Genomic DNA, 25,231 nt, shown 5'->3' with positions numbered 1-25,231 from the left:
CTTCCCGCCACAGTGATACCTATTTATCTACTTGCACTGGTGTGCTTTCGAACTGCTAGGTTGGCAGGAGCTGGGACAGAACAATGGGAGCTCACCCTGTCGCAGGGGTTCAAACCACCGACCTTCCGACTGGCGAGCCCAAGAGGCTCAGTGGTTTAGACCACAGCGCCACCCGCGTCCCTTGGTAGTGTTGCACAACAACATGGGCAGGGACAGAGATCCAAGTCTACTAACTGTAGCTCTCCAGATGTTGCTGAACTCCATTCGCACCAGTATCAGACAGAATGTCCAACCACAAGGGAGAAGAGGTGTAGTCCAATGGCATCTTGAAGGTCCCTGCCCTAAACAGTTCAGGACCAGGTGACGTGAAGGATCACCTTCATCCATATCAACCAGTTCACACCTTGAGCTCTGCATCCCATATCCCACTTGTATACTTCCATTTTCGTACAAACAAGTTTACAACATGTGGGGCACTCTCAGTGGGGTCCCCGTGTCCATGGGACAGTTTCAACTGAAACCTCCTTGTCCCCATCATTTTAAGGTCTTTAAGCAGTCTTGAAAGACCCATTTAAAACTGCTTTCTTCTTTAAAAAAGAAAAGAAAAGAGCATGCTATTTTTTAAATTGTACTGCTCCATGATACAAAACTGCAATATTGTAATTTTTTTAATCTAATTTTTTTTACACTGTGCTGCAGGTTGTTGTGATTGGTGATGCTGCTAGTTTTTAGCATTTTATTGTTAATGGCATTTTAATGTCGCAGCCGACTGATCTGCATGAGTGCGGAAGGCCTCCTTAAGTGGTTTAACCCTAAAAGGCGGCCTATACATATCTAAATAAATCAACTAGCAAGCAAATGCGTGACTAGCTATATCATCTGCTAACTAAATGTTAAGTTTTTCCCCTACACCACAACGGCTATGCTCAGATTCCCAGGTTAGAGACAGCATGCTTCTGAATACTAGTTCCTGGGAATCAAACGTGGGGGAGAAAACGGCTGCCCTCTGGTTCGCCTTTTGGGCTTCCCATAGGCACCTGGTTGGCCACCATAAGAACAAGATGATTCCTTGGATAGCTCAGTTGGTTGGAGCAGGCTATTGAGCAGTCCCAAGGTTGCAAGTTTGATACTCATACGGGACAGCTGCATATTCCTACACTGCAGGAGGTTGGACTAGACAATCCTCAGGGTCCCTTCAAACTCTACAGTTCTATGAAGTTGGACTAGTTGGGTCACTGGCCTGATCTAACCAGCCCTTATGTTCTTACCATGACTCCATGTCAATCAATTTACTGTCTCGCCAGAGTGGCACATGCTCTAGTTATCTCCCGCTTGGACTACTGCAGTGCAATCTACGTGGGGCTACCTTTGAAGGTGAGCTGGAAACTACAATTAATCCAGAATGCGGCAGCTAGACTGGTGACTGCGAGTGGCCGCTGAGACCACATAACACCGGTCCTGACTTCCAGTACGTTTTCGAGCACAATTCAAAGTGTTGGTGCTGACCTTTAAAGCCCTAAATGGCCTTGGCCCAGTGTACCTGAAGGGGTGTCTCCACCCACAACTTTCAGCCCGAACACTGAGGTCCAGCTCCGAGGGCCTTCTGACAGTTCCCTCCCTGCGAGAAGTGAAGTTACAGGGACCCAGGCAGAGGGCCTTCTTGGTAGTGGCACCCACCCTGTGGAATGCCCTCCCATCAGATGTCAAGGAAATAAACGACTATCTGACTTTTAGAAGGCATATGAAGGCATCCCTTTTTTAGGGAAGTTTTTAATGTTTGATGTTCTATCGTTTTTCAAAATATTCTGTTGGGAGCCACCCACAGTAGGTGGGGAGACCTGGTCAGATGATGATGATGATGATGATGATGATGATTATCTCCTTACATTTCAGGCCCAAGAAGTGCCACCACATAAATTTGACTGCTATGACATCCCCCACCCTGCCACAGCTTGTAATTATAAGGCAAAATGCTTCCGCCATAGCTCTAGACCATAAATTGCCATTCAGAGAGAGTTCCCTTCTGACTTCAAGGGATTAAAAGGCACATCACGCTTCCAAAACTCAAGCCAGCTTCTCCAGCGGCAGCACACCAGCTCTTTCACACCAGAAGAGCCGTGTGTCACATTCAAAAGGAGCCCTGGAGAGCACAGCTTACCATCGCTGCTTCCTCTTAGCACCACATCTGGAGACGGCGTCTGCTGGGAGCGGGAGCCGAAGGAATCCAGGCTGTCAAAAGAATCATCTCTTCCGTGGCGGGGAGGAGAAAGGGAATCGCTGCGTTCAGAGTCCCAACAGTCTACATAGCCGCTGTCACGGATGCTGCGCTTGGGGCTCTCCACATCCTCAGTCTCCTAATGTGGACGAAGCAAACACACACACCCACATACAAAGTGTTGTTGTTTTTTAAAGAAATACCTTTAATGCAAACAGCAATAACTTTCTGAGAATCTAGCGTGCCTAGAACCTACAGCTGGGGACAGAGAGATATTTTTCTAAGGGAGTTGAAAGTGGCATCCTGGAGGCATGTTCACCCTGGTACTCACACACATTTCTTTTGTATCATGGCTGTCTCTGATCCAAAAGGTTTTGCAGGTTTTCGAAACAGTAGGAAGAAAACAGTTTAACTAGAACCTCCCACGGGGCAAACAAAATGTGTACATACACTACGGACAATGCCTCTCTCTCAAAACAGTTTTGTCCATCTTAAAAAAAAAATTGTCTGTTTCCAATACCAGAGGAGTCAGTGTGGTAAAATGTACACATCACCACAGCCAGCAACGCCATTCTTGTATCGCCTTTTTACGCTTACAAAAAGAGACAAATCAGTCTTCCACCCAAAACTTCTCTTTCCGCCACTCTCTAACCAAAACCATTTTTCAAGTAACTACGAAGAAACTACTGTTAAAAGGCAAAACACAATCCACCATGGCAATGTGCAGAATGAAAACACACCAGATTTGTACAGAGAATTGGAAGAAAACAGGTTAACATGTTCTAAAGAAGAGAAGTGGTGTCGATGTGTGGCACTTTAAAAGACTAAGCCATTGATTATGGCTAGAGCTCACTTCCATCAGGTATAGGTTTACATGTATACCAAGAAGAAGAAAGAAAGGAATTGACCTGAAACATGACTGGTTCTGCATCCAAATCCATATCGTGCAGGCCATTGTCCATATCATAGGAGCAAAGGCATCCTGGGTTTAAGTTAGCAGGCAAGGCACGTCTAACTCCACCGAGCTGATCATTTCCACCTAGATATCATACTGGCCCGGGACACCTGCAGAGAGAATCTGCTGCTGCTGCTTTTGGCTCAGTCAAACAACGAAGCAGCGAGCTGCAGGAGACAGCGTCTTTCTACCTCGGAGAGAAATTCCAGTTATGAAAGAGGGGATGTCTTTCTTCCCGGAGCAATCAGAAGCCGAAAAATATGCAAAACGCTTTTCCTGATGCCTCTGAAGAATTCAGTCTTGCTCTTTGTTTGTTGCCAGCTCCTGGCTCTGGGGGATATGAAAGCACTTGTATCTGACCCACATGTTCAGAGCAGTGAGAACAATGGCCGCCTTTGACAGCCTCCCGATTATAAATTCTTTCCAGAGCAAGCCGCACATACTAAAACACTGAAAGCTCCAGAAGAGGGAAAAGGTCAGGAGAAGCCATCCTCAGCCTTCCATTATTAGAAGAACATTGCCCCTCGTTTCAGACGGTATCTTATCATCAGTTACAACGGGATGAGGCCAAGAGAAACAAAAATAAGGCCCTTTGCTGAAAAGCAAACTTTTGGGAGTCCACCCAGCTCCTGCTTCTCCCTTTGAGTAAAAAAAAGGCAGGGGCAATATTATCACCCTCAGATGTGGTCATCAGAAAAGCCCAAGGTGAGAAATGCTTCTCAGGGAGTCCTTTTGAAAAGGTGCAAAACTGCCAACAGGTGCAGAAGCGTCTGTATCATGTGGTACAAATAAACAAGTCATGCCAGAGGCCTGCTTCACTTGATTATATAAACAGATGTGGAAGACGTTGCAAGTTCAACCAACAGAGGTTTGCAGACCCATACGCCATAATGGCATATTTGTCAAGGAGTCATGATTGGCAAAGCCTCTGAGTTAGCTGTGCCCCTTGGGCTTCCCACTGTAGGGATGAATGATTCGTTCTGTTTCCAGTTCACGTCAATTTCACATTGTGTTCATTCATAAGTCCATTTTGTTTTATTTCTGAATGAATCTGTGATATATTTTTTAAAAGAAATCTGAATGGCTATTCTTATTTACATTTCTATTTAAATATGCATTGCCACCACAAACATATGTATTTGAGTAGGTGCTTTACCTCAGTACTATATGCTTTTCTAAATCTATTCTCTCTAAGAACTTTATCACAAAATTCAGAGACCCTCCCTCCCCCAGAAAAATATATGTTCCAATCTGAACATTCAAATGTGGATCAGGTCACAGGATTTCATAGGAATCAAATTCCTCAAGCATCCTTACTGCATTCTGTGTGAAATGGTCCTCAACATTAGGTGGGGATAACCCAGGTTCAGATCCTCAGTCACGTATGAAACTTAGGCAGTTTCACACATTACCCAGAGGTGAACCCAGACTTGACCCTCAATAGGGAAACCAAGGCAATCACAGCTTCCCAACAAGAGAACTGGAAAAATATATGTGTGTGCAAATAAGTGGTTCTTGCATCCCTGCTTTTTGTATTTAGGTGCACTCCTAAAACTTGCCGTATTTTTCGCTCCATAGGACGCACCGGCCCATAGGACGCACCAAGTTTTGTTGGGGGGGGAAATAAAGAAAAAAAATTATTTCCCCCCCCCAGGCGCTTGCGGGGCCGGCAGCGGGGAGAAGCACTCTTCTCTCCGCCGCCTGCCTTCAGACCAGGTCCGGGGACAGCGGGAAGACGCGCTGCGCCTCCCAGCTGTCCCCAGAGCTTGCGGGGCTGGTGGCAGGGGAGAAGCACGCGTCTCCCCGCCATCAGCCTCCAAACCACATCGGGAGACAGAGGGATGGTGGCGTTCCGCCTCCCCGCTGTCCCCCGACCTTGTGGGGCTGGCGCTGGGGCTCTGCAGGCTTCAGCGAAAGCCTGCATTCACCCCATAGGACGCACACACATTTCCCCTTCATTTTTGGAGGGGAAAAAGTGCGTCCAATAGGGTGAAAAATACAGTACTTAGCCTAATAAGTAACCTGCCCAGGGCTTTCACCGAAGAACCACAGAAAACACCTATTCTCTTGACCTGTGCACCAACAGCCGATAGCTCAGACCACCTTGTTCTGCCCTATCTACAGATACTGTATATAAGTGTTTTGGAAATGAAAGGGTCTCATGTCTCATACTGTGGTCCTGTCTGTCCCCCCAAGAGTTTCTCCCAAATTTACATACTAAAGTGGAAATAATAATTATTACAATTACTATTATTAGCAGGGCACATGTGCAGCAAAGACTTGTATGCTGCTGGCTATATAGGGCAGATACAAGGTACCCACTTACATGATATCTGATGGATGGCACAAGTGAAACTCTTCCTTGTGGGAACTGTAAAGGTAAAGGGTAAAGGGACCCCTGACCATGAGTTCCAGTCGTGACCGACTCTGGGGTTGCGGCGCTCATCTCGCTTTACTGGCCGAGGGAGCCGGTGTACAGCTTCCGGGTCATGTGGCCAGCATGACTAAGCCGCTTCTGGCGAACCAGAGCAGCGCACGGAAACGCCGTTTACCTTCCCGCTGGAGTGGTACCTATTTATCTACTTGCACTTTGACGTGCTTTCGAACTGCTAGGTTGGCAGGAGCAGGGACCGAGCAACGGGAGCTCACCCCGTCGCGGGGATTCGAACCGCCGACCTTCTGATCGGCAAGTCCTAGGCTCTGTTGTTTAACCCACAGTGCCACCAGCGTCCCTGTGGGAACTGTAGGCTTACATAAAAGAAAGGGAAAGGACACACTAGAGCAGGGTTTCCCAAACTTGGGTTGCTAGCTGCTTTTGGACTACAATTCCCATCATCCCTGACCACTGGTCCCGCTAGCTTGGGGTGATGGGAATTGCAGTCCAAAAACAGCTGGAGGTCCAAGTCTGGAAAATCCTGCACTAAAGGGAGACCACTTAGGCCTTCCCCCTTATAGACCCCAAGAATAAAGACTGTTCCTCGCTACATAGCTCAATCTCATTTATGGTCACACAGACACTGCATTTCTTCCAAAATTGGCCACAATTATTACAGCCGCATTGCAGATGAGGAGCAGGGCAGAGAGAGGCTACCAGCTTGTCTACATACTACCAAGAAAGAGGTGAGCTTTAGATGGGAAACTTCCCAGTTTGTACATCAGTCCCTTTGTTATTATGACGCATTAGGTGACATCCTGGGATTAGGTCTATGAAATCCTATGTGAAACAAAACAAAACAAAACAAAACAAAACCCAGTACCATGAACAGCAGAGGTAGCACAGAAACATACAAAGGGCTTTAAATATGAAGCAGGGTGATTCCAAAACTCAAATGCCCTACAAACTTCTCAGGGAGAAAACTTAGTAATTGGGGTCACTGTTGAGTTGGCTGCCAAAAGTCCCTTAGCGTGCTGAAAGCCAAGGTCCCCTAAGGCCAAGCGTGGAGCCGGCAAATAGCTTTAAGGTAAAATCACAGAGTTTAAGGAAGTTAAAATAATTTGATCAGATGAAAATGCAGCGTTTCATGGTGTCTCTTTCTTCTGTTTAGCAATGAACGACAGAAGTTACTACCAAGAGCTAAAGAGGGTGTCCTTTCTCGCAGGTAAAAATGTTCTATGAAATAAATTCAATGTGTTTATCTGTTACTCATACGGAGCTACTAGCCCAATTGCCTCTAAGTTACTAGGTGTGATGACCTGGGACTTGGGCTCAGACTCGGAACCAGAGGAGACTCATTCTGCACTGGATTATTTGCCTCAGGCACCATCTGAAGCAAGTCTGGGGCCTGACCCTGAAGAGTTCCAGTCTGCACAGGTCCCCCTGCAACAAACACCAGCTGGGCTGAGTCAGGGGCCTGAGCCTGCCCTGGCTCCAGATGCAGGGATTACCTCGTTGCCTTCAGCTGGGCCACCACTTATAGTTGCTCCACTACCGGTTGGGTAGCTGCAGAGACTAAGGTCTGAGAGAAGGAGAGACCTGAGTATTCGCAGGAGGAGTGCTCATCTTTGGGCGAAACAGGGAGGTAAGTCGCCGGGGGATCAGGACCGACCGCTACCCCGACAAAGATAAAAGGCTGTCGGACCCTGCCCCAGGTTGCGGGAGCAATACTGTTGTATGCTAGATCCTGCCTCTGTCCTTACCTGGTTTCCAGTCTTGTGTCCTGCCTCGGCCCTGTCGGACTGACTGCAGGGGAACCTTTGGATTCTGGACCGGACCTGGACCGTGTTTCACAGGTTGCCCTTGGGCCTAGCACACTAGGTATGGTGCTTTACAAATGTCTAGCATTTTGAATTTTCCCGTTCACTTATTTATTTCCACACTGACTAACACAAGTTTGTATACTTGAAGGAGCGTCTCCACCCCCATCGTTCAGCCCGGACACTGAGATCCAGCACCGAGGGCCTTCTGGCGGTTCCCTCATTGCGAGAAGTGAGGTTACAGGGAAACAGACAGAGGGCCTTCTCGGTAGTGGCGCCCATCCTGTGGAACACCCTCCCTTCAAAAGTGAATGAAGTAAGTAGCTTTCCTATCTTTAAAAGTCATCTGAAGGCAGCCCTGTTCAGGGAAGTTTTTAATATTTAATGCTGTATTTTTAATACTTGCTTGGGAGCCGCCCAGAGTGGCTGGGGAAACTCAGCCAGATGGGCGGGGTATAAATAATAAATTATTATTATTATTATTATTATTATTATTATTATTATTATTTGTGCATAAAGCGGGCTAATGAATATGTGGGAGGGCTAGTATGACTTCTGCGGACTTTACTTGCAAGCCTGATGCTGTTAGGACCCGGCTTTGGACAGCAGACTGAAGCAAGTCAGGAGTTGTGGGACCAGCCAGAAGTTGAGAGCAAAAGAGTAACTCAGAGCAGGAGGACAACCCAGGAGGAAGGATCATAGAGCAAGCCAGGGACAAGGAATGATGCAGGAACAAGTCTGAGCTCAGGAAGAGCTTGTGGCTCAGGCAAGGCTCAACCAGTGTTCAAAACTCCCATTGTTCTAGGAGCATTTTGCGACGGGGAATTTCATTAGGGCGAGCAGTTTCTGAGCTCTGGGTGCAGTAGTGCGTCGAATATTTCAGATAAAAATGGCAGAGTAGAAGGAAAGGAGAACCTTATTCTGCCTCACCACTTCCAGCTACTCTCTTAAGGCAGGAGAAGAGACCCACTTAAGAATATTACAGGGGTAGGCAGGTAGCCCATGTGAAAAATGAACATAATATTTTACCTGCAGTTCATTCATTTCCGGCGCTGTGGGTTAAACCACAGAGCCTAGGACTTGCCGATCAGAAGGTCGGCGGTTCGAATCCCCACGACGGGGTGAGCTCCCATTGCTCGGTCCCTGCTCCTGCCAACCTAGCAATTCGAAAGCACATCAAAGTGCAAGTAGATAAATAGGTACCGCTCTGGCAGGAAGGTGAACGACATTTCTGTGTGCTGCTCTGGTTTGCCAGAAGCAGCTTAGTCATGCTGGCCACATGACCCGGAAGCTGTATGCCGGCTCCCTCAGCCAATAAAGCGAGATGAGCGCCGCAAACCCAGAGTCAGTCACGACTGGACCTAATGGTCAGGGGTCCCTTTACCTTTGCCTTTATTCTTGTTATAAAAAAGAGTTCCTGGTCATTCTGTTGTTGCGCCCCTAAACTATTATTGTTGTTGTTGTTATTTGTTGAAATTATATACTTCCCTATACCCAGGGGTCTCAGGGCGGTTCATAGAATAAAATCAAGATATAAAACCACAAAATACATAATAAAAATAAAAACAATAATCCAATAGTCCCCCCCCCCCCACCAAAAAAACCCTCACCTAGGTTTAAGGTGCCATTGAGCTCCTCGCTTTCATATTTCAGTTTCTAACACTGGGCTCAACACCAACTGGAAGCCCTCTTGTGCGCTTTCCTGTCTAGGAGGCGTCAATGGCTGGCCTGGGGCAACAGGATACTCACTGAAGTGATTACCTGCAGTTCAGTGGATCACCACACAGGGCAGCTGTCCACCAATCTCAACTTTCTGACCAATGCTCTCTTAATAATATGAAAACTCACATCTTCATCCCACAATGCACTCTGCCTACCCATTTGGACCTCAGGCCTCTCTTAGTATGCAGACTCCCTTTGATTTTCAGCTCAAAATACCAAGCCTAGGTAGCTGTAATAATAACAATAACAACAACAACAATAATAATAATTTTATTTTATTTTTAAATAAATAAATTTTTATTTGTTTCTTTTCTTCTTTCTATAAGGAATAATGATTCCACAATCAACATCAAAAATACGTCGTCGTCCCTCTCATTCCCCATGTATTTATTTATCCTTTCACCACTATCTCTATTGAGATTCTTAAAATCTCACGACTTCCCTCCATTCCCACTTCTGGTTTCTTATATACACCAAATTCTTCTGCATTTCCATATCTCCTATTAACCCTTTATTATATCCTAAATTATCCGAGTTTCTGGTAATTGCAAGCCTTTAGTCCAAACCTGCTAATGTTTCAACTTGTTTACAATGTTTTTGCACATATACAATAAATGTTTCCCACTCTTTTTTAAACTTCTCATTATCGTAGTCTCTGAGCTTTGCTGTCAGTTTTGCCATCTCTGCATAGTCCATAAGTTTAATTTGTCAAATAATTTTATTATTTATACCTCGCCCATCTGGCAGGGTTTCCCCAGCCACTCTGGGCAACTTACAGCATATCTAAAAAATTTAGCATGTTGTGAAGGAAATGAACTGTTCTATGTTATAAAAATATAAATCTGGGTTTGCTGACACAGTAGATCACACTTAGACTGTCTGGATTTGGGAATTAAATGCCAAAACCTCAAGCGTCTTGCTTTGATAGCCAGATTAAGGTGGATCTCAGTGTGATAAGGAGGAAAAACAGAAGGGAGAGATGCAACTCTAAAGTAAGATTCATTAAAATTTTACTGTGAAGGACTGTTTAATTTTCAGGAAGAGTAGATGGGGCTTAACTCTGTTTATTTGTTCTTTTGCTCCAAGTGGGAAGAATGCTTTGGCATGCAAGTAACTTTTATTTCATTTAATTCTTTTCCCCAAGATGAACTATCATTTTTAAAATATGTTAATAAACTTTGTTTCATAATAATTTTGTGCTCTCTCTTAATTTGCCACCCCATGTCAAGAGCCAAGGCCTGTGCTACTCTTGAGCTATTGTCAAAGAGATACAGAGGACATTTTTCGCCTAGTGGCAGTAGAAAGTCTAAAGATAAGGGTGGGAGACCAAAGGGGTACACTTTATTTAGTCGGGAACTTTGCCCATACAGCAGAGTTGACATATATGTGCAACTCTTTTAACCTTCCTCTTCTAGGCATTGCTCTCCTTTCCTCGCTGGGTGTGCACAACTCTGCCAGGAAAAGAAAACACCGCAATTTGGGTGCCTTGAGTAAAATAAACTACAGTGGAACCTTGGTTCTCGAACTTGATCCGTTCCGGGAGTCCATCTGACTCCCGAAACCAGTGCTTTTTTTCCTTAAAAAAATGTTTAGGGGAACTCTCATTTTCCTACTCATATTGAAATACTGCCCCTCAATGAGGCCAAACTTAGAGTCACAAAATGTTGAGGGGTATGCGTACCCCTGCGTCCCCCCAGCAAAAAGCACTGCCCAAACAGGAACACGAGTTGCACTGTGGGTTAAACCGCAGAGCCTAGGACTTGCCGATCAGAAGGTCGGCGGTTCAAATCCCTGCGACGGGGTCAGCTCCCGTTGCTCAGTCCCTGTTCCTGCCAACCTAGCAGTTCAAAAGCATGTCAAAGTGCAAGTAGATAAATAGGAACCGCTCCGGCGGGAAGGTAAACGGTGTTTCCGTGCGCTGCTCTGGTTTGCCAGAAGCGGCTTAGTCATGCTGGCCACATGACCTGGAAGCTGTATGCCGGCTCCCTCGGCCAATAAAGCGAGATGAGCGCTGCAACCCCAGAGTCGGCCACAACTGGACCTAATGGTCAGAGGTCCCTTTACCTTTAAGCCAGAACACTTACATCTGGGTTTGCGGTGTTTGGGAGCCAAAACGTATGAGTACCAAGGCATTCAAGAACCAAGGTACGACTGTATGAGCAAGTGACAATTTGCTTTTCCTTTAATGGTAACCCAGATATCTCAACTGATGTGGGCTGTCTCACACCCTGCTTAAGAGCAGAGCTGGCCACCTACTTTGAGACATCACGGCATATACAAATGTAATCATCCACACTGCATGCAAAACACATTAAAATTGTTTTGTATTCCTACAAGATGGCTGTTCAGCGCATAATGTTATATATGCATGCCATGCGTTCTGAAAAGAGAACCAGACCTCCAGACCCCAAAGTCAATCCTACTTAAACACCCTCTTTGTCCCCCCCCCTCTTGGCACCCTCCCCAACCAATCTGACATCTTTCCCAAATTCCCCTGAAGCTCTACATACCAATAGAATAAGTTTAATCCTTTGGCAGATTGCCAGTTTTTGAGGGGCGGGGGCAGGGAGGGAGGAAGATAATATGTCTCACTATAGTGGAAAACGCTTGACAGCAAGGTAAATGAAAATCAGATGAGCTAGACAGTGACACAGGCCAGTTTTCATTCATAAAACATTTCAAGATACAAATTACAGAACAAATTAAAGAATGAATCAACTGTAAAAAAAAATTATATATTTTCTGTCCTTCTGTTACTTGAAGAGTAGCCTCGTTTTGTCTGTAAGGAAAATGGGGATGGATGCATAAACCGAGAGCTGCCACACCTCCACATTTTCTATGCCATTAGGGCAGATTCATGTTTGAGAGTGGCTAAGAGTTGAAAAGTAACCCTCAGCCATCAGCTAACAAATTTGCCTTTTGGCTTAGTAATACTGGCCTCCCTTGCAAGGCTATTGTAAGGATCACCAAGATAACGGGTGCAAAGCGCTTTCAACACTTGAAAATGCGCTGCTGGAATACAAAGTATTATTTAGCATAGCGATTAACATGGAAACAACTAAGCAGCCTCTCTCTGTGTGTATCCTATTATTATCGCCTCATTCAAAACATGTGGTGCAATTCCATTGCTTACATCTGCATTATGACATCTTTAAAAACAGATAATCTGAAGCATGGCATTCCGTAACACAACAGTTATCACAGCCATCTGGAAAAAATCAAATTCACAGACATGCAATAAAAGCAGTCATAATAGCTACACAGAAGATCTCTTTCCTCAACAATTTCACATATTACAAACATATTGGAGGCTGAGAATTATTATTTTTTAACCATCTGCATCACAACTTTTATTATTAAGCTAACCTGGTTGCTGGAAGGAGGGCTATGTTTCAATATTTCTGTACATTCCGATATTTATTTGTTAATCTGTTTGTTCGAATTTTGTTATCATCCCTTCTTTGCTATGAGGTACCAATGAAAGAGCCGGCTAAATTGAACATTTACCACGACTGTCTACTTTGTATGGTTTTAGGTTTTTAAAAAATGTGTTTGCTATTTTTTTGTATACCTAACTGTTTTAATTATCTTTTAGTGTACAGTGGGACCACCAATTTACTTACAGGAGTGTTAACCTCAGGAGCACAAAATAACAGGATCACACTAGTTTTCCAAAACATGAGGAGGGAAGCTGTTTCTTAAAGAATGTGTTTATTTTTACTGTCCCTCTAAAACTACAAAGGAAGAAGAACTCTTTTAAAAGCCAAGAAAAATAGGGAGGAAATGAACAGAAAGGAAGCTGTTCTGACAGGACGGAAGATTGGGATAGTTTAAGGAGGCCTCGGGAGCCACATAAAATTTGGGGTTTCCCCTCCATAAGCAGCAAGCTGCCCACCGGTGACTTAGTATTAGCAGCATCACTCTAAATCAGCATCCAGTCCCTCTAATAGAAAACCTCAGTCAACTAGCTAGAGATAAGAATGAAAAAACAATATGAGCATTAAAGGTGGCAGAAGAATATGGACAGAAATTGCAGCAGGTGTACTATTGGGTAGGAGGGCGGGGGGAAATGCCCAGATATTTCACATCTGGATACCAATGAGCCTCTTGGGTTTCAGACAGTACGTGGGTAGATTGGTCCAAAAAGCCAGGGATACAAATTTTCACGGCCCTCTACAGCTGCAATGGCTCATTTACCAGAGGTAATGCATTTTAGTGTTAACTCTGGGAGTGTATACAGTCGTACCTTGGTTTTCGAACGCTGCAAACCCGGAAGTGACTGTTCCGGTTTGTGAATTACTTTTGGAAGCTGGACATCCGACGGGCCAGAAGCTTCCTGCAGCCAATCCAACGGGGTAGAAGCTTCCTGCAGCCAATCAGAAGCTGTCCTTTGGTTTCCGAACGTTTTGGAAGTCGAACGGACTTCCGGAACGGATTCCGTTCGACTTTCAAGGTACAACTGTACTTGATTGTGACCAAACTAAGCCTCCTATGTATATTTTGCTCTAGGAGGCTTAGTTTGGACAAAGTCAAGTATACACTTCCAGAGTTAACACTAAATGTATTACTTCTGGTAAATGAGCCAGCGTAGCCGCTAGAGGGCCATCAAAATTTGTGTCCTAGGCTTTTTCAACTCATCTTACCATGTACTATCTGAAATCAAATTGGCTACCAGATGTGTGTGTTTTTTCCAGTTCTCCTACCCCACTATATTGTACTTTTACTAATGAGGAAGCTATTGTTCCACTAGTAGAAAAAACCCCAAAAGCAAATACCTTTCTCAGCTGCGTTAGCAATCCTTCAAACTCCCTCAGGTTGAGTGTTGCTCCACTGAAACCAGTGCTGCTGTTTGCTGTTTTCCCCAGCCAATAGATGGTGACTAAAACCTGAAGAATGAAATGAACATTAATTGTGGGGGTGATCTCTCCAAACCACTCTATCAGTTGAATACAGCAACCTTGTCCAGCTCTCCAGCAGCCTTTTAAAATCTCATCAAATCATTTGTCAGCGGCTGTTTTCAAAGGCTCTCTTACAAAAGACCATGGTCACACAGACTTTGAAGCACATGAAATCACATCAGCACTGCTGATATTTCTAATGTATGTGAAGTAGCAATGGCAGAGCTCCCTATTAAACCTTGTTCAACAATATCTGGGGAGCCAAATAAAGGAAAACTCAAGAACCGCAACACTTCAAGGGACAAGGCTTCAATGCTTAATGAAACTGCTTTAATATTGGTTTGTCATTCTATGTTCCCAACACAGAGGTACAAATCACAAAGATACTGACTGCCTGATGCCGAGGGTTTATTACAAGTTCTGCAAGTTTCACTAATATACCATTTTAATGCTTGTTGAGGTGGCTTAGCATTTTTTATTTCTCCACCATAAGGAATAATCAGATTGAAACTAACTCCAAAGCAACAGTCTGCTTCTCTTGAAGTTTTTCCTTTTACATGTACAGAGTTTCAAACATTAATAATCTTATTATTAATGTTTGAAACTCTGTACATGCAATGCACTCTATGTGGGGCTACCTTTGAAGGTGACCCGGAAACTACAACTAATCCAGAATGCGGCAGCTAGACTGGTGACTGGGAGCGGCCGCCGAGACCACATAACACCTGTCTTGAAAGACCTACCTTGGCTCCCAGTACATGTCCGAGCGCAATTCAAAGTGTTGGTGCTGACCTTTAAAGCCCTAAACGGCCTCAGCCCAGTATGCCTGAAGGAGCGTCTCCACCGCCATCGTTCTGCCCAGACGCTGAGGTCCAGCGCCGAGGGCCTTCCGGCGGTTCCCTCACTGCGAGAAGCAAAGCTACAGGGGAGCCAGGCAGAGGGCCTTCTCGGTAGCAGTGCCCGCCCTGTGGAACGCCCTCCCATCAGATGTCAAAGAGATAAACAACTACCTGACATTTAGAAGACATCTGAAGGCAGCCCTGTTCAGGGAAGTTTTTAATGTGTGATGTTTTAATGTATTTTTAATCTTTGTTGGAAGCCGCCCAGAGTGGCTGGGGAGACCCAGCCAGATGGGCGGGGTACAAATAATAAATTATTATTATTATTATTATTATTATTATTATTATTATTATTATCATTATCATTATCATTTCTTATATTCTAATAAAGAGATCTTCACCTAATGTAGAAGCCAGGCAAGCATCTCCAGGAAGAGCACTCAATAATTTGGGTACTGCTATCAAAGGGGCCTTTTCCTTGACTCCCCATCTCACATTACTAGGGTTTGTCTCCAACAAAGATCTTAGGGTCTAGGCAGATGTATATGGAAAAAGTATACTGACCCCAAGGCATTTTAGAGCTTTAGAGGTCCATGTGAGCGCTTTCAACTGAATCCAGATTTCTCTACTCATATTTCATTCTCTCTTAACCCCTACACTAGCTGTATTTGATAGCATAGCTCTCAGCACGTTCTCCCGCCAGCTTTAAGCATGGTTCAGGTTAACCAGGATTCCACCTCAGCCAGAATTTGCCAACCAGCTGAAAACCATAGTTAAGATGGTCGGTGTTAACCATGGTTAGGAATGACAGAGAAGGTTGAGAGAATTCACACTCAAAAGGGATGTAGATAAGGAGGGAGTGCACAATCTTGCCGTCTGGTCCAGATCAGTTGATGAAAATCAGGAAATCTACAGTGGTTGTATGTCAGAACCATTATGTCTGAATTCCACCCCCACCCGTTCCCCATTCTTAAAGATCTTTCCTCCCATCACCCCTTTCTGAGGTCAATTGCATATATTCTTCATCGTCTTAAGAGGAAAATTAAAAGCACAAGACGGGATTTCCACATGCAGGATATATATATAGGAAGAAAAACTCCCAATTAGTCCTGGGACAGTAAAGGGAAAGAATTCAGTGAAAAGTAACTTAACAAGAATGTTAGTTTAGATGAACCATACATAATCAGGGAGATATATTAATTTTGTGAGAACTCTCTATTTTTAAAAAATGCAATCATTAATGTAATCGTCTGTTGCATTTATTACATAAAGTGGTTTTCCTGTTTATTTAGTAACACCAGGTGCAATGCTTGGAATCAGTCTAGATAAACATCAGATAACTGACAGGAAACTTCCACTCACAGAAACAAATTCTCTGGAGACTGTGGGCTGGGGTGCACATCTATATATAATGGTCTGAACTGAAAATGTTCCACTATTATACTGCTTAGGAAGCCAAAGTTTTCATAATTCATTTCCTGATAACATATTTTTATTAGGTAGGAGTTAGCTTGGAGTGTTGATGTTTTTCTTGTATTCAGACATACTGAACCATATGTTGACAGTCCAATCTGATATGTGTCTACTCAGAAGTAAGCTCCATGGACTCCAGTGGGACTGGAGCATAGCACTGTAGCCTGAGTTATCGCAATTTGCTTTAACTACAATCAAAATTAAGAGCCAACTGTGTGACATTCATATTTATCACCTGAATTCCCTATAGTGCATTTTTTACAAACCCAATGCCCTGGTTTGCACATCACAAGCAAACCATGGTTTACTTGTGAACGTAAGAGATCTAGCCAGCAGAACTAACAAACTACAATTCCTGGTTTAGCATTATATCTAAAACAGGGGTCATGGTTTGTTTCACTCAAACAAGGCCAACTAGTAGGCCAGTAACAAACCTTGGCTTAATACCATGGTTTGTTTGGAGTCAGACAAACCACAATACCTGGGTTTGGATATAAGGCTAAGCCATGGATCGTGGTTTGTTGTTCCCAGTGACTAGTGCAGGGGTTGGCAAGCTACGGTCCCTGGGCCAGATCAGGCTCACCCGGGTCCTAAATCCAGCCCGTGACGTGAATCCGGAACCCGCTGCGAAGCTGAGACTCCTGGCAATGGCAACAGGAGGAAGAGGCCGGTCTGTTCTTAACCTGAAACTGTTCTTAACCTGAAGCACCACTTTAGCTAATGGGGCCTCCCGCTGCTGCCAGAGCATGATTTCTGTTCTTATCCTGAAGCAAAGTTCTTAACCCGAAGTACTATTTCTGGCTGAGCGGAGTCTGTGACCTGAAGCGTATGTAACCCAAGGTACCACTGTACTTAACCCAAGGTACCACTGTATTTTGGCCCCTTCCATATGAACCATCAAGCTTGCCGTGAGGTGAGGCTGTGCTCTGGAGTCTACTTCTGTAGGAAGTTACAGCTGCAATCCATTATGATTGTTGTTGTTGTTGATTTTCAGTTATATACATTTTCAATGGCTTTACAATCATTTTAACATTTCAAACCTCAACTTTCTTCCTCTTCTTTCTGCGGTTCCTTAAATTTATTTCCCTGCATATTCCAAATTAACTTGACATTCATTCATTCATCTACTTTAACTATATACTCTTATAAAACTGCAGGTTATTACAATATTCCTGCCAGTGTTCTTATCTGTTTACATTTTGTTTGCAAATATTCAATACACCGTTTCCATTCTTTTATAAAAAGTTTGTTATCTTGATTTCTTACTTTTCCGGCAACTTTTGCCATTTCTAAATATTCCATAAGTTTTTGTATCCATTCTTCTTTCGTCAGGACCTTTACAGCTGCAATCCTAAGTGCTTTCACTAGGATGTAAGTCCCAATGAGATTTAAAGCATAATCCTAAATATATTCACCGCCATTTATGTGGAAGTAAGCCTCAGTGGGTTGATTCAAGTAAGCATGAGGTTGTAGTTTACACAACCCAATCATATGTTTGTTTACTGATTGACTAGTCCCGATTTCAATGGCGATCACTTCCAAGTAAACATACAAAGAGCTGCACTGCATGGGTATAACCATGTAATAGTTAAGACATGTGTTTTAGACCCTCTTTGACTAATAGGTGTTCCAGAAAATCAGGGCTGTGACATAGACCTAAGAAGGGCAGACCTCCCACATCACGGTTGCTTTTACAGACAGAAAATTGGATCAGGTGCTCCAAACACAGAACTCCATCAATGCCTAGTTTGGCCTATCATGGGAGTAGAATCATTGAAACATAGAATTGTAGAGTTGAAAGGGACCACAAGGGTCATCTGGCAATGCAGGAATCTTTTGTCAAATGTGGGGCTAAGTCACATTGAATTCAGTGAAATGTCTGTGTAAATAAGCATGCCTAGGATCAGGTCCAATGTCAAACTATTCAGAACAGGGCTTTACATTATTAAAAAACAAACTAGCAAATAACATTTTTAAAGGTAAAGTATAATGTCATTATCTAATTAAAACAACAAAGCAGCAACACTGGAAACATAATTATGGAGTTTCCTCCCCAAAGGCAGAAGCTTGGTGACATCATTTCAAAATATTAGAAAGTATTTCCATTTTTTTTTATTTAAAAAAAAAATCTCACCAGGCTTTCAAAGGAGTAAATAATGTCTGCTGCTATTACTAGGCTTGGATTTAGGCTTATATTGAAAATGGAAATGTTTTAATCGCAGGTTCTTATTTGGTAGACCTGACTGAGAATCTCTTTTGGTTGGGAAGGTTAGTTAGATGTATGTATTTTATATATGCACATCTATCTTTATGAATGTCTCTTTGAAAAGCAATACACCTGCCAATGAATGGCTTTTAGTAAATCTTGTTCACAGCAACTTCAGAATGCAACTGTTCCAAAAAGGCTCATGCACTGTTGGAGGAAAAACAATTACAATACTGATGACAGGAAGGGCAGGATAAAATGACAGTGGACTTTTTACCTGTGGCTGTGATTATGGGCTCGAAAAGTTATTACAGAAAGTTCTTGGCATTTCCCTGGAGTCTCCAAGGATGTCAGCCAAACGCAACTTGAATTCTCTGTAGTTTACAATTGACAGTATGAAAACCAGAAGTTTTGTCTGGCTTTGGATAGTTTATCTAACTCTGTGACCAACTGAATTTAAAGTTTCCTTCCTCACTGTACAATCCCCAAACTGTTCCTGCTGTCACTGGTTTCAATCAACAAGGCGACTGACTAGAAAAGGCTGCTTTGAAACTACAATCCCTCAAGAACAACACAGAAACGAAGGGAGGTTTGCTGTTGTGATGGGGGGGGGGGGTGACAGTCCTGCAAAGTTTCTATAGCACTATTTAGATTTAAACATCAAAGCTTTTTCTTGAAGTGTCAGACACATCTCTATTAACCTAACAAAAATCCAAGTTAGCCTTTGCAACAAAAGCAGAAAGGAAACCAATCATAGTTTTGTTTTTTTAAATATAGTTTAAACAAAAGCCAAAAACCTTGCTGGTGTCTAAGGGAGTTAAGCTATTTCCTAACTGAAGCAGGAGCAAAGATAGCTTTCCACAGCAGCACCACAGATCATGAATTGCAGCAAGACAAAGTGCATGCCAACACACAAAAGCTCTTTTCAGCTACACAACCACATCTGCGTTTCAAGCTCAGTCTGTGGCAACAAAACCATCCATAGCTGCGAGAGGGGGAAACATGCAACAAGTACTTACATTTTTCAGCTTTCTGCTACAGTCAAGATTCCTGGATGTGCAAGCACAACAAGAAAGGAGAGAGAAATATCAGAAACGAGAAACTCTTTCCAAGAGCTTGTATTATGCAGTCGGTCACATGTTCCCCCTAACAAAAGCCTGCAGGATGTGTCTGCTGGTTAGAAACACATGAAGGGAAGATAGAGAGCAATCATTCATTTGGTTTATAGCATGAAAACATGCTCCCAATGTTACCAGAGTCAACAAAGCTACAAAATAATGCAGGTTAGCAGTCCTTCCTCAGTGGAACTAAACCAATTCAAACACACACAAACACAGGCAAATAGTCTTGCTCAATTTATTAACTTTTGTTTGTGTTTACTTGTTTATAGGGATGACAAATCAGGTGGACAGTGAGAGAGAGGCTGTCCATTTGCGGGTTTGACACCAGCTCCACTGACTCAGCTTGGTTTGCTGACATACAAATGGGAACATGTCCCAATAATGGCTGGATGTTCCCATCTTCACCGTCTGCCAATGAAACAGGCTCTTTCCTAACGTAGCTCATAAGAAATGCGTTAGTCTTTCAGGCGTCGTAAAATCCAGCTTGCTCATGCAACGCTAGTGTAGTAGTTGAGATTGTGAGTGAGAGGTCCCTGGTGCAAATCTCACCTTAGCCAAGAAGTCTGCAGGTGACTTTAGGCAAATCACTATCTCAGCCTTGATCTCCTATTTGCAGTAGGGAGATAACACTTAGCTACTTTCAGGGTTGTTGCACAGATGAGGACAAGAATGTACAGTGGTGCCCCGCAAGACGAACGCCTTGCAAGACGGAATACCCGCTAGACGAAAGGGTTTTCCGTTTTGGAGGCGCTTCACAAAACGAATTTCCCTATGGGCTTGCTTCGCAAGACGAAAATGTCTTGCGAGTTCCTGCGGGGTTTTCCCCTTCCCCCCCCCTTTTCCTAAGCCCTAAGTCGCTTATCAGCTGATCCGCTAAAACCGCTAATAGCGCTAATCCGCTAAGCTGTCAATGGGCTTGCTTCGCAAGATGAAAAAACCGCTATACGAAGAGAATCGTGGAACGGATTCTTTTCGTCTTGCGAGGCACCACTGTACCCTGTTCGGGTGTCAGAGCTACTCCTATAACATAGATAGGCAAACTAAGGCCCGGGGGCCGAATCCAGCCCAATCGCCTTCTAAATCCGGCCTGCGGATGGTCCGGGTTTCAGCATGTTTTTACATGAGCAGAATGTGCCCTTTTACTTAAAATGCATCTCTGGGTTATTTGTGGGGCCTGCCTGTGTTTTTATATGAGTAGAATGTGTGCTTTTATTTAAAATGCATCTCTGAGTTATTTGTGGGGCATAGGAATTCGTTCATTCCCCCCCCCCAAAAAAAAATATAGTCCGGCCCCCCACAAGGTCTGAGGGAAAGTGGACTGGCCTGACCCCTGCTCTAACTCAACTTTTACTGCTGAGACCAATATCCACTATACAGCTCTTACAGAATGTATAAAACATCTTCATTTTTCCAAAATATAGTCCGGCCCCCACAAGGTCTGTAGGACAGTGCGCTGGCCCCCTGCTGAAAAAGTTTGCTGACCCCTGTCCTATAACAAAGAGTACACTGGAGCAGAGAGCATCTGCCATGCCCTGCACTTACCCGACCTCCTGGCAAGGTTACCAGCTGAAGGAGTAGGAAGGGCCAGGTGGCAGGCATGGTGCAAGCACACCACCAGGAAATCCGAATTGGCTCCACTGGTGTGCTTGCCCTGCCCTGCCCACCCTGACACCTCACCCCTCCTGGTAAGCAGTGGGGACTCCCCTAGCAGGAAGCTGGGTTAAGTGCCGCTGTTGGACTGGTCAGAGCACAAAATTGTACAGTGATACTTCACGTGCAGAGGAATATCCCATCTCCAAATCTTTGCCCCGAAGCCCATGGAAGGCTGTAAAAATGTAGTCATGGCTGGGGATTAGCTACTTTCCCCACTCCAGTGTTGGTTCACACAAATATAGCTAGAGTGGTACATGCTCTAGTTATCTCCCGCTTCGACTACTTCAATGCGCTCTACGTGGGGCTACCTTTGAAGGTGACCCGGAAACTACAACTAATCCAGAATGTGGCAGCTAGACTGGTGACTAGGAGCGGCCGCCAAGACCATATAATACAGGTCCTGAAAGACCTACATTGGCTCCCACAACATTCCCAAGCACAATTCAAAGTCTTGGTGCTGACCTTTAAAGCCCTCAACGGCCTCGGCCCAGTATACCTGAAGAAGCATCTCCAGCCCCATCATTCAGCCCAGACACGAGGTCCAGCGCCGAAGGCCTTCTGGCGGTTCCCTCACTGTGAGAAGTGAGGTTACAGGGAAGCAGGCAGAGGGCCTTCTTGGTAGTGGCGCCCACCCTGTGGAACACCCTCCCATCAGATGTCAAAGAGATAAACAACTACCTGACATTTAGAAGACATGTGACATTTTGTGACATGTGACATTTTGAGGTATTTTTAATCTTTGTTGGAAGCGGCCCAGAGTGGCTGGGAAAACACAGCCAGATGGGTGGGGAACAAATAAAAAATTATTATTATTATTATCTTGCACGGTCATGTTTTGAGGTTATTCTGCCTCCTTTCAGTGGCACTGCTCCCATCCCACCCACCCCCCAAAAATATCACAACCATCTGTGCCCCATTCTATGTACTTTGCCTGGAATGGCTGCTTACCCAGTCATGGGGTGAGCAGCTGCTTCCTTCAGTGCCCTAGGAGGGTCACCTGTGTAGACCTGTGTCTTGTGGAGGAACCATTAATCCTGGGCCTGACCCTGTTATGAGCAGCCCTCCACCAGGAGTGCCTCAGCCAAGTCCAACCTACATCTGAAATCAATAAAGTTGTGGCCATGTTTTTAAATCCCAGAACGTTGTCCTGTCCAGTTATCTCACCTTCACAGGCTAGGCCCTGCTCCCTGTGGAGGGGTCACTGCGACTGGGTCCGCAATGAACACTCGCCTGCACAGACATAAATGGGATTTGGCATGCCATGGGCAGTATTACATGTCAAGTACAGAAGTGCACAGGCTTGGGCCATAAGTCAGGAATGTGAGCGTTAGACAGAAGACCACTGTTCTTTGACAGTTCATCTTCCGGGAAACAGCTGGGTTAAGATTTTGTGGGAAGTCACAGCTAGTCAAGAGGAACCTGGGATGACGTCCGATGTCAGTGCACCTTCCTCTAGCAGCCAATTTGATTCGATTTGGCTTCTACTTGACTCTTGAGCTAAGTCTAGATAAACAACACAGCCTGTGACCCTCCAGATAACAGCATTTACACTGCTGAGTGAAATCCAGAGGTTGCGGTGATGGGTGGGGACACATTTTTAAATGCTATATGAGCAAATAAAGGGCAGTCGCTGGGGTAACAGAGAAACAAATAAAATACCATGGTTCTTAGCCATTTTACGTTCCTGAATCAAAACTTGTTTAGAATGCAGAGACCTGAAAGGAAAGCTGGGGAGAAGGGTCCCTTCTGCTGGCCTAAGATACATGGAAGGTTCAAAGCTGCTAGTGCTGAAAAGGGGGAGCTGTAACCAGGAGTCCCAAGAAAACTGCTTTTGGTTTCTGGGAGGGACATCCAGGGACCTCATGAAGGATCTTTTAGCAAGGGTTGGCTTCATGGGTGACCATACTATGTCCAAAGGAAGCTAATGTTACTTGCTTCCAATTCCTTCTACAGTGGTACCTCGGTTATCAAACAAAATCCGTTCTGGAAGCCCATTCAGCTTCCGAAACATTCAAAAACCGAGGCGCGGCTTCCCATTGGTTACAAGAGCTTCTTGTACTCAGTGGAAGCTGCGTCACATGTTGGGGTTCCAAAAAACATTCGAAAATGGAAGCATTTACTTCTGGGTTTTCGGCGTTCGAGAACTGAAACATACGACAACGAAGGCATTTAAGAACTGAGGTTCCATTGTATTCTTAAGGAGGGCTCATAGTTCTAGGTAACACAATCATCATGTTGCCAAAGCTGCAGAGCCCACTATAGGCAAGATCAAGTGTTGGGAAAATCATGCTATTTGAAGTAAGAGCAGATGAGGTCTGCTATGGAAAAGATGAATTCTTCAGCCAAGTCTCCAAGATCTAAAGCCAGAAAGTGGATCAATGTAGGAACTCAATCATGAGGTTTCTGCATTCAGTTCCAGATACTACTTAGGGCTGGCATTGATTTTACCAATGATTCAGCCCTGCCCCATGTGTTTTTCAAGTTCTCACAAGGGATTCTTACTCACACTTTCAGAACTAGGGCCTTAGTTGTCTGAGTGGACCCAGTGATCGGTGGACTCCACAACTAAGCCTTGCTGGATAAACTAGATTGTTCCAGGGAATGATCCAAATGTGATCGATGCAGCCCTGGGCCTGAACAGAACTTGAATGTGAGACCATATTGGAACTGTGTTTGCTGGAGCAAACTGGGAGAACGGCAGGGATAAACATCACCAATAAAAACATAGCTATTTATCCCCACTACTTTGGAATGGCAGTGTTTGTTGCTGTGTGTATATGAGTGGGTGGGTGGCAAGGGACAGCTATTTTGCTGAATTCCTTCCCTCTCATGCACACTCAGACGCACTGTCTACCATTTTCATCAAAAGCTGATGGTTTGTTTAATCATAGGGCCATCAAGCTTTTGAGGATCCTTTAATGAGCACTATAAACCATCTTGAAAGCCCCTTTAATCTGCAACAACAAGGTACTTAATTTCTCTGCCTACTTAGAAGCATTGGTAGCATAAATATGAACAAGTGCCATAAATTTAAGCTGCTTTCCCCCCCAAACAAATGCTTTAATCTCAATACCACCCTAGCATACATTTTCAAAGCATCAGGTTATATTTTAATCAAGACTGGAATTTAGACCTTTCAGTGCCCCAGGCAAAATGTTAAAACTACAGTAAATATTTTGCACAGGATTCTGGTTCCACTGAGCTGGGCAGTCCTTTTCGCTCATCTCACTGGGACTTTCCAAGGCCCATGTGGGGAGGAGGTCCTCCTTCCCATGCCCCATAACATCTCTGACATGCCCGACTGCTTGGTAGCACCATCCTTTATGCACCTCTCTGGGAACCCATGAACCAGCGTTTTGATTATGGGGTTCTGTCACCCACCCAAGCACCAGTCCTGCTTGGCCTGCTCATCATTTTCAGCAGCTTCCGAGCCCCCTTTCTTGTTACATGCATCTTCCAATGATGTTTAGACCTTCTTCCTTCCTGGATCAGTTCCTGTGCTCCTGGGCACAAAAGAATTCCCCCTTGCCTTTGCTACTACAACAAGAAGTGCTTCATTGGCAGCAGTCTAGGCAGGGGCGGAGGAAGTGGGGTGTGGTGGGGGCAGACCGCCCCAGGTGCCTTTGCTGAGGGGGGAGACATTTGGCACGCCACCCACCCGCGACTCCCAAGCCTACCCCAAGCCATTGAGGGAAGGGGGGAGCTGCGCCACTTTGCCAGCGGCGTTACCCCCTTTCCCCTTCATTTTGACAGCTCGGGGAAGGCTTGGGAGTTGCGGGCGGGGGCGCATCGAATGTACGCCATCGGCGTCTTGCTCTGCCCCCGGCTGCAGGGAGCACACACTGCTTTGTGTGCTCAAGTGGCTACCCCGCGCCCCTCAAGAGCACGCTCCGCCCCCCTCGGGAGTGCGCCCCATCCTGGGCAGCGCGGGCATATGCTCTGCCGCTGAGTCCAG

General features: G+C 44.8%; 1 protein-coding gene across 10 annotated transcripts in view; it reads right to left on the bottom strand.

Annotated features, from left to right (window-relative positions):
* LIMCH1 (LIM and calponin homology domains 1) overlaps positions 1-25,231 on the bottom strand; it is a 217,692-nt gene that overhangs the window by 67,315 nt on the left and 125,146 nt on the right. For 9 of the 10 annotated variants that reach the window (XM_079989583.1, XM_079989578.1, XM_079989581.1 and 6 more), the window contains exons 5-7: positions 19,522-19,552; positions 13,862-13,972; positions 2,159-2,354 (exon numbers count right to left, since the gene is read on the bottom strand). In XM_079989583.1, the coding sequence (XP_079845709.1) occupies positions 2,159-2,354; positions 13,862-13,972; positions 19,522-19,552 (338 nt within the window). Of the gene's footprint in view, positions 1-2,158; positions 2,355-3,123; positions 3,411-13,861; positions 13,973-19,521; positions 19,553-25,231 lie in introns of those variants that run through there. The other variant, XM_079989587.1, reaches the window with a different exon arrangement.

The sequence above is a fragment of the Podarcis cretensis genome (assembly GCF_951804945.1).
Source record: "Podarcis cretensis genome assembly, chromosome: 9".
Taxonomy (NCBI): domain Eukaryota; kingdom Metazoa; phylum Chordata; class Lepidosauria; order Squamata; family Lacertidae; genus Podarcis; species Podarcis cretensis.
The sequence above is the reverse complement of the archived record's forward strand: the minus strand, read 5'-3'. Positions and strand labels throughout refer to the sequence as shown.